Source organism: Macrotis lagotis, chromosome 1 (assembly GCF_037893015.1).
Source record: "Macrotis lagotis isolate mMagLag1 chromosome 1, bilby.v1.9.chrom.fasta, whole genome shotgun sequence".
Classification (NCBI taxonomy): Eukaryota; Metazoa; Chordata; class Mammalia; order Peramelemorphia; family Peramelidae; genus Macrotis; species Macrotis lagotis.
In genome coordinates, this window is record NC_133658.1 from 521,248,726 (window position 1) to 521,265,770 (window position 17,045).

The window sequence follows — 17,045 nt, forward strand, 5'->3', positions numbered from 1 at the left end:
TACCTGACATTAAAGTTTTGCCTCATATTTTTGGTTTTGATAAAAGACATCATTAATACCTGAGGCTGGCAGCCCATCTTATAAAATCTATATCCTGCTTGATCTAATATCTGGTATCTATCTGTTTTAGGTGCAGTTTCATTTGTTGCTGAGGATACAGAAGATATACATGAGAAAAATAGTGAAGAATCCCTTCAAAAATGGTTATTAGACACAACAGAATCTCTGGGTATGGTCATGCTGATATGTTTATTATTATAGATTATTTTATCAAAGTTTGCATAAAGCTTAGTTTTTAATCACATTGAATGAATGTTGATTTTTATATCCCAACTTGTATCTCCTTGAATAATACATACTCAAATATTTTCACACAGAATTTTTATTTATACTCTCAAAATTAATTTTTGTGTAGTTTAGGTTTTTCTTTTAAGATGTCATTAAACAGTCAGTGCTTTGAAATAAGTCACACTAAAGTTGAATCAGTATCAAACATATAATAAAGTAATAAGCATAATTTTCTGCCATTTTTGAAATGCTGATTAGTGGGAAAATACTGATAGTTATTATATATCTTATTTGAAGAAAGTAAGATGCAAGTGCTATCAACACTAAAGAAAGAAACTTATAAAAGATATTTTAGAGGTTTTTACCTCTAAATACCAACAGTGCTAAATACTTCTTTTAATATTCCTTGATTAAATTGCTTGAATTAAATGTTGCTAAACTTCTTTATTCTTCCAAGATCTTCCCATTGCTACAGAATTTGGAAGGTTGCGCTTTGTGAAATCTCTTTGATAGCATTGAAATGATCCACTACTTCCCTTACTTCCTTCTGTGCTATAATCAGTTTTAATCAATTAATTGATATCTAGGATTAAGGTTTTGCCTCATAATTATTAGTTTTATATAAAGCATCATTAATTCATAGAGTTCAGACACAAAACCAACTCTACATATATAATTATATATTATATATCCTTTGTCATCGATATCTGATTAGAATAACAAATTTTGATAAAGTTGCTATTAAACTTTAGAAGGGACATGGAAAAGGAGTTTGCTTAGAGGAATAGGTTTAGAATTACAAAGGCACTTGAAGCTATATTTTGAGTAATGTTTAAGGACCTAGGAATATTTAACCCCGAGAAGAGAATATTTAGGTTTATATCTCTCTACTATCACATGCAAGGGATTAGGTAACTAAGATTAAAACTCCAAAGTTGGAAGTGCCATTTAATTCAATACTACTTTTTCAGACAGGGAAACTGAGGTTCAGTTAAAGTATTGCTAAAATATTGCATTGAGTAAGCATCAGATGTGGGATTTGGATTCAGATCTTCTAACTGTAGTAGGAATAGTTTTTCCATTAAGTTATATTGTTTACAAAGACCAATGAGTGTATATTTCAAAAGGCACTGATTTTAGTTAAATACAGCAAAGAAATATCAAGTTAGAACTGTGTAAAATATGTTATCCTTTAAAAATGTAGTCAGGAGTACTGGAATGTGGTGTAGGTAGTGATCATGATAAAAAGAAAGAAAAGGAAGAAGTCATCATTGAGCATAAAAAAATAACTAGAAAATGGAATAACTTCAGAAATAAACATATACCTGCCATTTTACATTGAAATCATTATGTTAAATTTCATATATCCTTTCCCTACCCACAAAGCAACACCAGAAACATCAACATTAAGTACTACAAAGTAAAGACTCATAGTTTAATATACAGTCCTCTTTTCCTGTTCTTTTTACAAGGAAATGTTTGTGAAGTTAGTCAGTTTCATATTCCTAAAATTCACTTAATTTAAAAATAATTATTTTGAATAAAAGATGAAAGTGCATCAGTTGCATATATAAGAGAGTTATGTTTATTGTTTTGCTGCCAGACACTTTCTCTTAGGTTGGGTTTCCTAGTCAGTGTTTCTTTCCCTTCAGTGACCTGGAGAGAAATTGGAATTGCCTATCTTCTCTTTTGAAACTGGGACCCAGAAGAGTCTGGATCTCTTTTCTCTCTTGTTCTCACTATTGTCACTCATCCTTCATGAAGGTTGATTACTGAATTGTAATCAATCTCTACCAATCAGGAGAGAATACTAGACAATTGGCCTTTTGAAACAATGATTATACACAGATCACAAAACTATGGAAATTTTATCCAAAATGTAGAGAAAATTTGAAAAATTGGTATAGTCTTTAGAATTTAACAAAAATAATTTAGTATATAAGAATACAGGATACTCTTTTTTTGTAGTGAAGTATAAAACAATATAAATGAAAGTGACCTTTATGCAAGTGCAGTTGAAAAAATTCAAAAATTATATTACATTGCTAGTTAACTGATAGAGCAGGGAAAATTGTGTTGCTAATTCATACTACACCACAATAAATTCATAACTTTTTTCAGCTGGAATCACACAAAACATGCTATGTTCATTTGTGTGAAATATTCTTTGCACTTGTATGTATAATCAGCAATGCTGTAAGACTATTGCAAAAATCAGACTATTTCATCTTTTTTGACTGAATGATTTTTATGAACATAATAGGAACTCAGAAGGTTAATACTGATAATTGTTTAAGGGGGAACAGCATTTTTATGTGTCCCCTCTAAGTAAAACTTGATGATGATTGAAAATACAGATTGATATGCTGTTATGAACAGAATCTTTTGTTTTCTTCCTTCATTACCACATTTATTTTTTTCCATCTGAAATTTTATTTTATTCTTCCAATTAAATGCAAAGGTAGTTTTCAACATCATCCATTTGCAATAGAGCAACTAGAATGCAGTGGATAGAGCATTGTTCCTAGAGTCAAGAAAACTTAAGTTCAAATTCGACCTCAAGATATTTGACACTTAATGGTTATGTGACTTGGGCAAGTAACATAATCCTGATTGCCTTGCATCCAGGACCATCTCCAGTCATTTTGATTCATATCTGGCCCCTGGACCCAGATGGCACTGGTGGAAAAAGTGAGGCTGATGGCTTCATACAGCATCCCCTCACTCAAATCCAATTCATGTGCTTGTCTTGGCATCCACTCTCTGATGTCATGGTTTACTTCAATAATGTAGGACAAACAACAATAACAATTTGCAAGTTTATGGGTTCTACATTTTTCTATCACCCTCCTTTCTCTTTTTCCCCCTCATGGTGGTGAACAATTTTGTAAAAGTTGTACATTCACAATCATATTTTACATATTTCCATATTAGTCATATTGAGAAAGAGGAATTAGAATTAAGGAAGAGGGGGAAAATGTGATAGAAAGGAAAAGCATAAAACAAAAAGTTTTAAAAATGAATACCGTATGCTTTGTTCTGCATTTTCCTCTGGATACAGATGACATTATGGACATTAAGTCTTGTTATTATCAATTATGTCATTATAAGAGAAAATAAATTTAGAATTTCATAAATGGCTTTTGATTTGGTAAATTAATTGACAAAGAATATCCATATGTGGGTTGCATGTAATGTTTGAAATTTTCCAAGGAGGTTGTTGGGTGATGAAAGGCTTTTTAAAACCATATAGAAGACCTAAGGTTGATCACAGACATAATAAGGAGTCACTGAAGCCTATTGAATGAAGGAAGGAGTGACTTGTGAATATCATGAATGACTGAGTGATGTACTGCAAAGTGGAGAGATGAAGTAGGAATTGTTTCCCCCCCCTTCTTTCTTTGTATTCTCAGCACATTACCTAGAGTATAGTAGATACTTAAATACTTCTTGGTTTGATTGCTATAGGTGGTTTATATTTGCTCAGTAAAATAGGATACGAGCTGTTTTGCTTGGGGAAGGAAAGTGGCATAGGTGTTTTGAGAAAGGAGAAAGTTTGGAATGACTACTAAAAGAGGATGTAATAGAGTAAATCAAAGAAGAATAAAACTTTTTTATATCATAACAGAGACCCAGTTTCTATTAGAAAACATGAATTTTAGTAGACAAGTAGGAATGATTACATGACTTTCTCCTAGATCGTTAATAATTAGATAGCAATGTATCTAGAAAAAGTGAAGGTATGGATAAATTGGAGCTAGAATTCAGTGAGCCAAACCTAGAAATAAGACACAAGGCAAGGTATTCAAGGGTAACATTTGATGTTTCATTGAATTGTTAACTACAGGACCAAGAATCTCAAGAAAGGAAGTGAGACCAGTATAGGTAAGGTATAGGTAAGAGTGATGAAAAATGAGAATAAGTATAATAAAAAAGAATTGGAGATTGGATGGAGGGAGAATAAAAAATAAATTTAAGCAAATTCTGATTGATATTAAGGAAGAAAGATAGGTTGTCATTGTTTAAGAGAATTTCAGCATTCTGTCATTGGTGATGATTATAAAGAAAATTATGATCATCTTTATATATGACAAAAAAGAGTAAAGATACAAGTTATGGGAGTTTAGGGAATGGAATAATTAGAAGGGTAGTATGTTAAAAGAAATCATAGATAAATATACTAAAGTTCCCAATGAATGAACTTGGAAGAGCAGTACCATGATTGAATCTTGAATTCTTTGTTAAAAGAGGGAGGAAGAGTAGGATCCTAGCAGATTCATGAAACATGAATATAGAATAAATGACAAAGACAGAAAAATAAACCTTAGAAGAGAAGTTACTGAGTGATGGTGGTAAATGGACAGTCTGAAAGTGAAAGAGAGGAGAAAGAACATGTAGGTGGTAATCCAAGGTGAAATGCTTCTTTCTGGGGAAAACCATGTTACTGTTATCCAAAAAAAATAAAGACTATAAAGTGAAGAAATCAAAGATAAGGGGCATTTTCTCTAGAGTTAGGACTTGTGAAGGCACAAGGGAGGTCAGAGAAGGAAAGGTACTATGGAAGGTCAAGACTAAAATGAATAAGAGTAAAAATGTGGAGAGGACATAACAGGGAAAAAGAGTTTTTCCCCAGACACTGATTCTAAATTATAAAGAGCACAGGTTGAGAACATTAGCAGCTCTGCCCTTTGATTTCAAGCATAATAAATTCTTCTTCATGTAATAAATAACCCTTCATATAATTTGTCAGCTATTATGTCTTCTTTTAGTTTTCTCTAGTTCCATCAACTAAGTAAAAAAAAATAAAATGATTTCAAGATCTCTCCAGATTGGAGAAAGACTCTCTTTATAATGTCATACTACTTGTCAATGCCCTTTAAAAATATGACAACTAGAAATGAACACAATTTTCCAAAAATTGTCATAGCTAGAGTAGATTTCAGGGAGGATAGAACTTTCCTGTTCTTGACACTATGCCTCCCTTAAATTAGTTTAAGAAACATGAACTTTTTTTACTTTATTAAACACACATTTGGATCATGTTGAGTTTGATTAATAATAGCTTTCAGAAAAAGTACATTGGAACAAAACTAAAACTAATTTTAACAATCATTTAATAATTTTCAGTGTAAGCATTTAGGCATCAGGGCTTGATATTGTTTTATTTATTGTCTAGATTTAAGAAAGCAATAGCAGAGATAATGATGCAGATTACAATTAAAAATTTATCTTATATATTGACATGCACATTCTTGCTTTCAGACCTTTTTCACTCAAACTTTTCTCACCACACCTTGTTGAGATCCCATCCTGTACTTGTTAAATTATTCATTTGAACCCAAGCATAAGATTTTATATTTATCTCTATTTTAATTGCATCATGTCAGCTTTAAGTTGGCACTTCAGATTGTTAAAATCTTTTTGAATATTCCATTTTTCAACACCTTAGCTTTTCATTCTTCCTTGTTTCAACTGTAAGATTGATAAGTATGCCTTTATCAACTTACTGCTATATCTGTTAAAACAGAACCAAGCATAAATTCCTAGGATTATTGTTAGCAAGTTGACAATGTATTCATAATCAGTCTTTACATAGGATCATTTAATTTTGAATTTATCTAGAATTCTCATCGGAACTTACGAATGACTGTCAAATATTTTTGTTTATATTTTTAGAAATTTGGGTAAGGCATTTTATTCCATTCCCCTGATCATCTACCAGACTAGCAACTGTCTTCAAAAAAGAAATGAGATTTAATTTGAAAATCTATGGTTCTTATAAAGTCAAATTACCTTTTTACTCACTGCATCCTTTTCTAGATATTCTGTAGTTATTTTCTCAAAAACACATCCTAATATTTTGTTAAACATTGAATTCAAGCTCATTATTTCATAATGTGCTGATTTCTCTCACTTTCTTTTCTAAAAAAATTGAGATATTTTCCATTTGCTATGTGTATTTTCTATTTTCAACAATTTTTAGACTTCACTAATGGTGTATCAACCATCACATACCCCCATTTTTTTTAACACTCTTGGATGTAGTTTCTTTGAACTTGTTAATATAAAATAAGTTTTTAAGTAAAGGCTAGATGCTCTTGGATCATTTCCTTAGTGAATTTTGCTGTTTCCCCCTAGTTCAAAATTGACAGAGAAAAGAAGCAAATTAGGCTGAGTAGTTCTGATTTCTCACAGTTGTTTTTTTCTCATCGTTCTATCTAATTTGAGTGACAGTACTTGTAACTCTTGCTTTGCTTTTATTCCCCTTTCCTTAAACATAGATTGGCAAACTCCTTGCTATTTTTCTTAACACTCATTGCCATCAATGTCATATTCTGAGTTTATTTTTTTTTGCTTTTGTCTGTATTTTTACATTACATGTGACACATTTAATGGCATCTTCCATTATCTACCATTTCTTTCAACTTCTTTACAACTTAAAAAAATTGTTTTCTGATGAGTTTTTACAAATGCAAAGGAAATTTAGACATCGACATATCTTTAGTCAGATACTTCTTTATCTTGTCACAGTTTACAAGAATGTTTACAAACAGCAGCAAATTGATGACTTCATGATTTTATTTGTAAAGGCTTCCTATTAGTATTCTATATAAAATTTAGAATAGTGGAAATGTTCAAAAAAGTAAAAATGGGGAGTTAAAGGAGTTTATGACAGAGGGCCTCAAAATTCTGAAAAAAAATTGAAGTAGCAATCTTTCAGGAATGAAGGAGTAGGAGATAAGGTTTCTAGATTGAGGAGACAAGTGAAAGTACGTATTTTATACTCAATAAGCACTGTCAAAGAGTGAAAGTTTAGCTGCAATTAGGTAGCATAAGATTTTAGTAGACAACTCAATATATTTTCTATTAAAATTGGAATATACAATAATAATTACTATAGTTTGCTTGAGTGATGACTAAGTCATGTATTTTCATCAATCAGTGGCATTGAGAAGGACATAAAAGACCTGGTAATTTCTGTCTTTAAAAATATTTGCAGTAAAAAGGCAATTTACAGCTGAGGAAATCAAAGTGATCCATAATAATAATATGAAAAATTGCTCTAAATCACTACTTATTAAAGAAAAGGCAAATTCAAGCATCTCTGAGGTATCACCTCACATCACTCAGACTGGACTGACCAGAAAGGACATTGATCAATGTTGGAAAGATGTGGGAAATTTGGGACACTAATGCATTGTTGGTGCAGCTGTGAACTCATCCAACTTTTCTGGACAGCAATTTGGAATTATGCCCAAAGGGCAACAAAAATGTGCATACACTTTGATCCAGCAATATCACTACTGGGTCTATACCTTGAAGAGATTATGAAAAAGGTTAAAAATGTCACTTGTACAAAAAGCTTTGTTTATGGTGGCAAAGAATTGGAAATCAAGTGAATGTCCTTCAATTGGGGAATGGCTTAACAAACAGTGGTATATATATGTCATGGAACACTATTGTTCTATTAGAAACCAGGAGGGAGAAGAATTAAGGGAAGCCTGGAAGGATTTGCATGAACTGATGCTGAGTGAGATGAGCAGAACCAGAAGAACATTGTATACCCTGACAGCACCATGGGGGTGATGATCAACCTTAATGGACTTGCTTATTTCATCAGTGCAACAATTAGGTACAATCTTCGATGGAGAATACATCTGTATTCAGAGAAAGAATTGTGGAGTTTGAACAAAGACCAAAGACTATTACCTTTAATTTAAAAAAATTATCTTATTATGTAGTTTTGCTATCTCTTATACTTTATTTTTCTTCCCTAAGGCTATGATTTCTCTCTCATCACATTCAACTTAGAGCAATGTATACCATGGAAACAATATAAAGACTAACAGACTACCTTCTGTGGGGGGGGAGAGGGAATTGAGAGTAGGGGTAAAATTGTAAAATTCAAAATAAATACATAAATTTCAAAATTTATTTGCAGTATAGCTATGAATTTAAGAGTAATGCATGAAACAATAGTGGGGAATATAAAATTTATTGTTAATTGTGTTAATGTTATGGTTTAGAGATTTATAACTGTTAAATTTTTTGAGCATTGGTATTATAGTTGATTCTGTTATTAGAATCAGGAAATGATACATGTAAGTAATAGTTATTCAGTTTCTCCTAGAAGGCACATTTGTAGAAGCAGAGATAAACAGATTTTTCTGGAAGTGGGAACAGCTTAAATGAAGGTATAAGGAGTGTTGCTGGCATTGGGGAACCCAGACTAGTAGTAGCAGCAGACATAACCTATTAATAAACAACAGGAAAGGATGATGAAACTTTAGTCATGTAGTAGAAAATCTTAAAAACTAGGAAGAACTTATATGGTAAATCATAAGGAATCATTGGGGGTTTCTGAATAATTATCTTATTGCTTGAAATGCTATTAAAATAATATGCAACTCAAATTAAATGGGAAAGATCTTTGAGTCATGGAAGGCAGCTACAGATATAATACAAGCATGGACTGAAGTGGTAGCAGTGAGGTTAGAGAAAAAATATAAGAAAAAAAATTTTGGGGCAAGGCAATGGAGTTAAGTGGCTTGCCCAAGGTTACACAGCTAGGCAATTAAGTTTCTGAGGCTGGATTTGAACTCAAGGTATGCCTGCCTCCAGGGCCAGTGCTCTATCCTGTTCCACCTAGCCACCTCAAGGGAAAAATATTAAAAATCTAATATTAAGAGGAAGGAAGGAAATAAGCTATGATGACACAAAAAATGTTCACTACAGTGGTTGAGAGAAAATTATTTTATTGACAGAGATCAAGCTGTAAGAAGCTGAAACCATATTGAGTAGATGTTCATTTTATTTGGGATATGTTGAATTGGAAATGATGACAGTACAACTAAGCCAAATAGAAGAATGGACTGGAGGTAGATTTGGGGGTTATCAGCCTGGAAATGATGCCTAAAATTATGAAAATGAGTAGCCTTCCCAGAAGCATAATATTGGGGAAAATGTGGATCAAGAACACTTTGGATTAGGAGGGAGAAGAAAGAGATTAGAGAAAAAATAGTCAGAAAGATAGTAGTAGAACACTGGAAACCAGAGAGATTAATTTTAAATGGTACATTAATTAGTGCAGAGTGCTTATCAATAGAACTTAATGAACTTGATGCAAAAATAGGAACAAGATCTTATCTTTTAGACTTTCTGTCTCTTTAAAATTTGTGCATGGTCAGTAATACATCCATGGGAGGAATAAAGACACTTCCTAGGATGGGGTAATTGTCAATCCATTCATACCTTAGTGAACAATTAAGAATAATCTGATTGATTAAAGTAGTTTTTGATTGCAGTTAGTTTATGGAATAGGATCATAAAAGGCATCTTCAGACATATTTAGGTCCTTTGGGGAAAAATCTTGAGAAAGCTGAGTTGGACAGTTAGATACTCACAATCATACATACAAATCATAGTCCAAGAGGCACAGAGAATAGACTGTGAGAGACTTGTAGCTGAGCATTCCAACTTTAAGTCCCAGGTAGAGTGGAAGCTAAAAGTAACTGCAGAGAGAAAGGGATAGAAGCTACATATGCTCAGAATCATGCATTCTTCCCCTACCTCCCTCTCCAATTCTCAGAGAGTCTAGAGTCACATGGTCTAAGTTTCTGAGTAGAGATTGCTGAGTTCCTGAAACATTTCTAGAACAGGTGTTTTAGAGACAGAGATTTTCTAGACAGTGCCAAGCACTTGGAGAGAAAGACAATCATACGTGTGACTCCATGATTAGTAGGGTAACCAAAGAATCAACTATGATGTGAAGGAGAGAGAACAGACTTTGCTGCCATTAGTACAATCTCTTATTTAGCCTGTATAGGTCCATTCTAGCATTCTAGCAATGCTGAATTTCTTTTTCTACAGTATGCATCCTAAATCACAAGTTAGCATTATTTATCTGAAGCACTATATTGGTCCCTAGGAGTTGCCTATAAGTAATGAAATTATTTATATAGTGAATTCCACTGTAAAAAAAAAACACCATAATTTCATTATTTATGGGATACTGTGAGTCCTTTATGTTTTCTGAATTCTGCCTATGGAAATAAATAAAGGTTGTTTTGCACCTAAAATTCATTGTGACCTCAAATGCTTACACTGGGATTAAGTTCTTTTTACCTACATTTGTAATGACATAGAAATGAACTGTTTTCCCAGGGGAAATTATCAATGAGGGTAAAATAAAGAGAAAATATTAAATTTGGGTTGGTTTTGGTAGGTTCCCAAGATTGAGCCTAGTCCCTATCAATTAATAAACTCTGATTATAATCCATAAATTTCATTAATAGTAAGTCACATGACAAATATATGGTAGATTAATTATGAGGAAATATATGTTGAAGATAATTATGGATACTTAAAGAAAAAATAATTGTAAGAAAGAAATTTTAAATTCTTGAGATCATGAAAATCTAGAAGTTGTATTTTTCAAAACAGTACCTCTCTTTGTATTCTAGCCTTCTAATTTACAACCTTATTATTTTTAATCCTTTTCCCCATCAGGCATTTCCTCACTCTAAATCCACATATGTTGATCAGGACTTAATTTCAGAATATAATTTGAACTTGAAATTCCCATTCTGTATAGATATGTTTGGCTTAAGAAAATTCTCTAAGAACTGAGGCTGAGATATATTAAATAAATTGTACAGTCATAACCAGTATATTTCTGAGGTAGGATTTAAACTTGGATCTTCCTGAAACATAGTTCAATGCTCTGTTCTACATTCTATCTTCTGTGATATTTAGCTGTCTCATTAGTTGTAACCTGATTTTCTCCATCCATTCTTCTTTTGCCATCCCTCCTGAACGTTCACATCTCCTCCTATACCATTTGTAAAATAAGAGTGAAAACTAGACACAACTTTGAAAGTAGTCTTTTTGCCCGCTGGCAACAGTAACTATTGCAGGAGAGGGATTCACAGAACTTTGGAACTATGGTTCAGTGACTTGAATGATCTGATTACTTAGTCTCTGAAAGGTAGCAAGCATAGCTACTGCTATATCTACATGGTCAGAGACCACTGAGGACATCCCAGCCAACTCAGTCACCCCAGCCAACTTCTTGCTTTCTTCCCTGCAGCTGGATTGTTTCCTTGTTAACTATTTCTGAAAGACATTTGATTTAGTTAATTCTACTCCTCTATGACTCCACTCCCTATGTCTTGACTTCCCAGAATAAAATTCTCTTGCCTGACCAGCTTCATCCTGAATGTATTCTTACCCTCATAGAATTTAAGATCGTTGAGGTCAGAAACTGTTTCATTTTTATATTTGAATCTGCAATTTTTAGGATGGTGTTTGGAATATAATGAGCTAATAATTTTTTAGAAATGTATTGTGTTCCTTATATCTGTCAATAGTCACTGTGGAGCAGTTGGTTTGGGACCACTTTTATTCCCTCCATCCATAGGAATTTGGGAAAGAACCCAAATTTCCCCCCTAAAAAGTCCTCTTAATTCATATCCTACTTTATCCTCTCCTCTTTGAGTCAGAGGCTGAGTATCTTAAACACATTACTTTTTTTTATTTTTGCAAGGTAACCTGCCTAAGGTTATACAATTACCAAGTATCAAATGTCTGAGATCAAATTTGAACTCAGGACTTCCTGACTCCAAGACCAGTACTCCATCCATTGCGTCACCTAGCTGCCCTAAGCCACTAACTTTTAAAGCAACCTTGAGTAGTTGTAACAAACAACTCCTTTCTTGGCTAGGAAAAATTGGTCTGAAGTTTACAGGATTGTCAAGTCTTTGTCACTTTAGAAATTGACATAAGACACAAACTATAAAATGTCAGTTGTAAAATTCTCTCAGAATAACAATTCAAAGTCCCCAAGGTAAATATTTTGAACTGAGGTATAAATTTTTTTCCTTTGTATGATCAGTAATTCAGTTGTATTCAACTCTTTGTGATCCTCCATGATCCATAGCACATTAATGTTGTTCATGGGATTTCCTTGGCAAAGATATTGGAGTGATTTGCCATTTTCTACTCCAATGGATTAAGGCAAGCAGAGGTTAAATGATTTTCCCAGAGTTATCAAGCATATAGTTATCTAAAGTTAAAGTTGAATTCAATCTTCCTGACTCCATCCTCTATCTACCTGTCTCCATTTATTTTTTTTTGTACTAGTCAATTCTATATCCCATGTATTTGCTGTCATCTTCTATTACTTGGTGTAGGTCATTACCAAACAGTTAATTTGTTCATGTTCAAAGGAATTTTTATGTGAAACAAAATCAGGAAATAAAACCAGATTAAATAGTTTTAAAAAGTCATATAAAAGTGTCTATTATCAAATAAGCTTGGGGAAAGAAATTTTAGAAAAGTTTAAAGCCTTTGATATTTTTTTTAGTTTAAGGCATTCAAAAGGCCTTTTGTCTAGTTGGTTTTGTTTAGTCATCTTTAGTTTAAGATCCCATTGAAAGATTTTTTTCAGGGACCTTCTTCTGTGACTACCATGTAAGACATTAGGCTCTCTGGTTCTGTTTCAGTATCCCTTAGGCTGATTATTGGCCTCTTAACTCCATCTCAAATTATTTAAAATCCAGGAAGCTGGGAGAAAGTCCACCCCTCTCTTTCATCTCAAAGATCATGATAGTTTCAGTCATAGTTGTAAAGATGACAAGGATTTCCAGTGAGAAGTCTGCAGAGTAGTCAATTCATATCATTCTGAATATCGTATCATATATTGTTTAATAAGGAATACATGTATTCATTATAGGAGGAATATACTTGGAATTCTTTTTGCTTATTTCTGTCCTGGCAAATTGTCAGAATTTGAGCTACAAAGACTTTTCCTGCTGATATTATCATCTTCTCTGTCCCTCTCCAACTTCCCTGTTAAAAATATTCTGATCCTCCCACAACCTGAATCCAGTGCCATGATTAAACCTAGTGAATATTTTAGATATTCTTACATAATTTTCTGTTTAACCTATGTAAAATCAATCAACTATTTTACATTTAAAATAATATATGCCTTCTGAAATTTGCTATTCCTAATGTTCCTTTTATATATGTATTTATGCATATCTATCAATCTATTCATACTTTTATAGCTTCTATAGGATATAGTTTTATAACACATTTTATATTACATGATTATGTTACAGTTTCATTTGTAGAATATTTTTATGCATAGGCAGAAATGACTAATTTCCTAAAATGTTAATTCAACGCTTATTCCTTGCCCCTAGAAATCTCATAATTCTAGAGAGATAAACCAACTGAAATAGGTTACTAGGTGCTCCAACTCCTCATTTATTGTCAGAGTGGACAGTCATTTTAAGTGAGAAGTGAGATTATATTTTTAGTTTTATAAATCACTCATGAGTTTTGTGACATCCTAAAAACTTCAAAAAGTTGTTGTTAAATTTAAATAAAAATGAATCCCATAGAAAGCCACATCTTAATATCATCTATGTTATATTATTTTTTGTTATACATTTCCAATGATATTTTAATTTGATTCAGTAGGAATGAGAAATTTGGCTTCTAGGACATGCATCTCAAGTTTAAACTTTTTTATACCAGCCAAGTCTTTTGGTCTCAAGTTTCCCTTTATCCACTCAAAAAATTACAGAAGCCTCTTCCTGAAGAAATTTTATATATAGGAGTTATATCTATCTATATTTATTGCATTAGAAATTAAAATTTTAAATTATTATTATGAAAATAGTTTTCAGCTTATGGACTCCCTGAACAGGTTTCAAGAACCTCCACACTTTGAGAACTGCTGCTAGTTTAAGTTTTCCTTCCTATCTTTTATAATATAGAAGATAAAAAACTGATCTTCAAGTCAGGAAGACCTATGTTCCAATTTTCATATGTCTAATGTCAAATACTAATATAATGTCAATATGACCAAGTCTATGCCTTAGACAATGCTCTAAAAGTATTGTTTCAGAATAGCTGCTGATATGCATTCTTAAAAGGAAATTCTTAAAAGGAAGCCTTACTGAAAATTCCTTGTATTAGTCGAATCATAAATCCAGCTAAAAAATAAATTAAATGTGGGGCAGCTACATGACTTAGAGTATAAAACACCAGCTCTGGAGTCAGGAGGACCTGAATTCAAATCTGAAATTAGATACTTAATAATTACCTAATTGTGTGTCATTGGGCAAGTCACTTAACTCCACTGCCTTAAAAAAATAAAATTTGAAAAAAATTAAAAGTGCTAGAGCTGGAAAGAGTCTCAAATGACATCTAGTCCTACTCTCTTCTTTAAAAGTCAGGAAATGGAGTTTGAAGGAAGTTAAATGACTTGCTGAAAGTCACATAGGTAATGAAGGAGTGACTTAATCTGATATACAGAACCAGTGGTGTTTCTCCCATATCACATTGACCTGGCAATATGGTAAGCATTTGTTTGACTGATTAAGTTAAACAGGTAATAAGGACTAAAATTCAAATCTTATTTTTCAGTTTGTAGTATTCTTGAGATTTGGGCTTCAAAGGTGAAAAGGAAACATCTAAACTGCTTCCTTGCCCTAGAACATAAAATTGTATCAAAATACTAGAGAAGAAGCATTTGACATTAAAATCTAATTAGTATGACTTGTCTTCTGATAGAGCAATTAGAAATGCTCCATTGTTTTGATGTCTAGCTTGTATATTAAAAAATTTGAGGCACATCTTTCTTGTTCTTGATGGGGTAGTAGCATTGAAAACTTGTTGCTTTCTGTGGCAATGAGATTTGTGCATTTTATAATGCCACTGACTATTGCATCTCAGGATCACAAGAAGGGTAGATTTGGGCAATGCATAAATTTTAAAGATGAGTATATGTAAATTGCAAATATTGTAAGGGACTGTTGAGTGTGGTAGTACTGTAAAGTTTCATCACCTGGTGTCCTCGACCACCAGAGCCTTATTTTACTGGTTGATTGTAGAGTGCCACAGGAGTGGGAGTGGACCAGGGACTGAGGAGGATATTTAAGCACTTGTATTTGGTCTGATAATCAAGATCTTGGAGATCTTGGAGATCTTGGAGAACTTGTCATCTTTGTCTTCTACCCCTTCAACATTTGCCTAGGTAAGGATAGGCCAGCCAGCAGGAAACTAACACTTCCTGAACAGCTAGTCTAAAAGGAACTTAACAAAATATGACACATATTTGTAATGATATTTGTGTGGAATAAAGAAAAGTCTTCCAGGGGATAAAAAGATGTGCAATGTCAGCTCAGAGTTGAATTTATCTTGATTTATTATTATATTTATCTATATTGTGCCATGAGAAATCATTGCTCTTAAATCCAGGTTCAGACTTAGAAACTAATATATTACAAAGCTATTATACATTTTATATCAAATTAGTTGTAGCAAATAGTATATATATTTTTAACAATAGCTTCTCCTTGCCTATCCTATTTTTCTCAGATATATTCTTTCCTGTTTCTGATGCTACTATTTCAATGGTGGCATTTACTTCCCAGTCTAGACTAGTGCAATAACTTATTTCTTTCTTCTAATATCTTTCTAATTCAAATAATCCTTCATAGAACTGGTCCCCCACAATGATGTATGAGTGGTTGGGGACTGGGGGAGGTAGTTGAGCCTGGGTTCTCTCAAGTTTGACCTCAACTCAAAATTTAAGGTGCAACTAAAGGAAAAAAAAACATTTGAGTAAAGTTTCAGTGAAGAGCTATTTCTATTATTCAACTAAATATGAGAAGAGCCTCTCACCAAAATCACACATAAGAGTATTGGATTTTTTGACTTTAGAAAATATTGAAGATTAACAACTTCCTGAAGACCATTGACTAAGTAATAGATTGTACACTGCATTGTTAAATTGAGACCCCATACTCAATGAAAGTACAGTCTTGAAGTATCAAAATAAGCCTTCAATGGCTCCTTATTATCTACTAAATATCATCCAAATTGTTAGCCTGACATTGAAAGTATTCTACCACTAGCACCTCTGGTAGAGGTCTTTCTTAGTCCTTTTCAGTGTTACTTACCTACTTTGGTGATCACCTGGTCAACCCAATTCTCACTTGAGGGTCCAAGAAATTGTAGCATGCAGGTGGCCACACCTCAGTAAAACCTTCTTTCCAGAAAGGTTAAATTGGCAAGTCTCAAATCCATCAGTGTCTACTCCCCACACATGTGAAGAATTTACCTGACAGGATGAGAGCAATTGTTCCAACAACCATGACTAAATCAGGTGCTGTGGAGTGCTTAGAGCTTGGTCAGGTATTGAAGACACCAAGATTATCCACTGTATCCTAGGTCATCCATTGCACTTTAATAATTCAGGAAGAGAGAATGAGACTGATGACTTTTTGCAACTATGACTCATTTAAATCCAATCCAGGTCTGAGTAAAAGCATCACCCATGATGTCATTGATCCTATTTAAAAATGAACAACAAAGAATCTTCATCTTTCACCTTGGATGTAATTTCTTTTCCAGTTCAAATGGATTACAACCATTTCCTCCATCTTCATCTCCAACTCTGTTGCTTTCTTTTCTTTGCTCAAACTCTTCCCTTTTCCTATTGAAATCACAAGTATCTTTTGAAGCTAAATTCATTCACCACCTTCCTTCTAAGAACCATTTCCTGGTCTTCCCATCTACCTTTTCTCTTTCTGCATTTCTCCAGAGTAGGTAAAAATTTCCACCCAAAGCACTTTATAACTCTCATGCATATAGTTTGCATTCATTTTGATGCATTCATTTATGTAAGTTACATATTCATTCAGATGATTTTAACTATCTAGAGGATAGCAGGTATACTT

The 17,045-nt window shown here is 32.9% G+C and overlaps 1 protein-coding gene across 1 annotated transcript in view; it reads left to right on the forward strand.

Moving 5' to 3' along the window:
- Positions 1 to 17,045, forward strand: part of CFAP47 (cilia and flagella associated protein 47) — a 931,170-nt gene that overhangs the window by 515,509 nt on the left and 398,616 nt on the right. Inside the window, exon 45 of the mRNA XM_074210630.1 lies at positions 131 to 229. Within this exon, the coding sequence (XP_074066731.1) occupies positions 131 to 229 (99 nt within the window). The remainder of the gene's footprint in view (positions 1 to 130; positions 230 to 17,045) is intronic.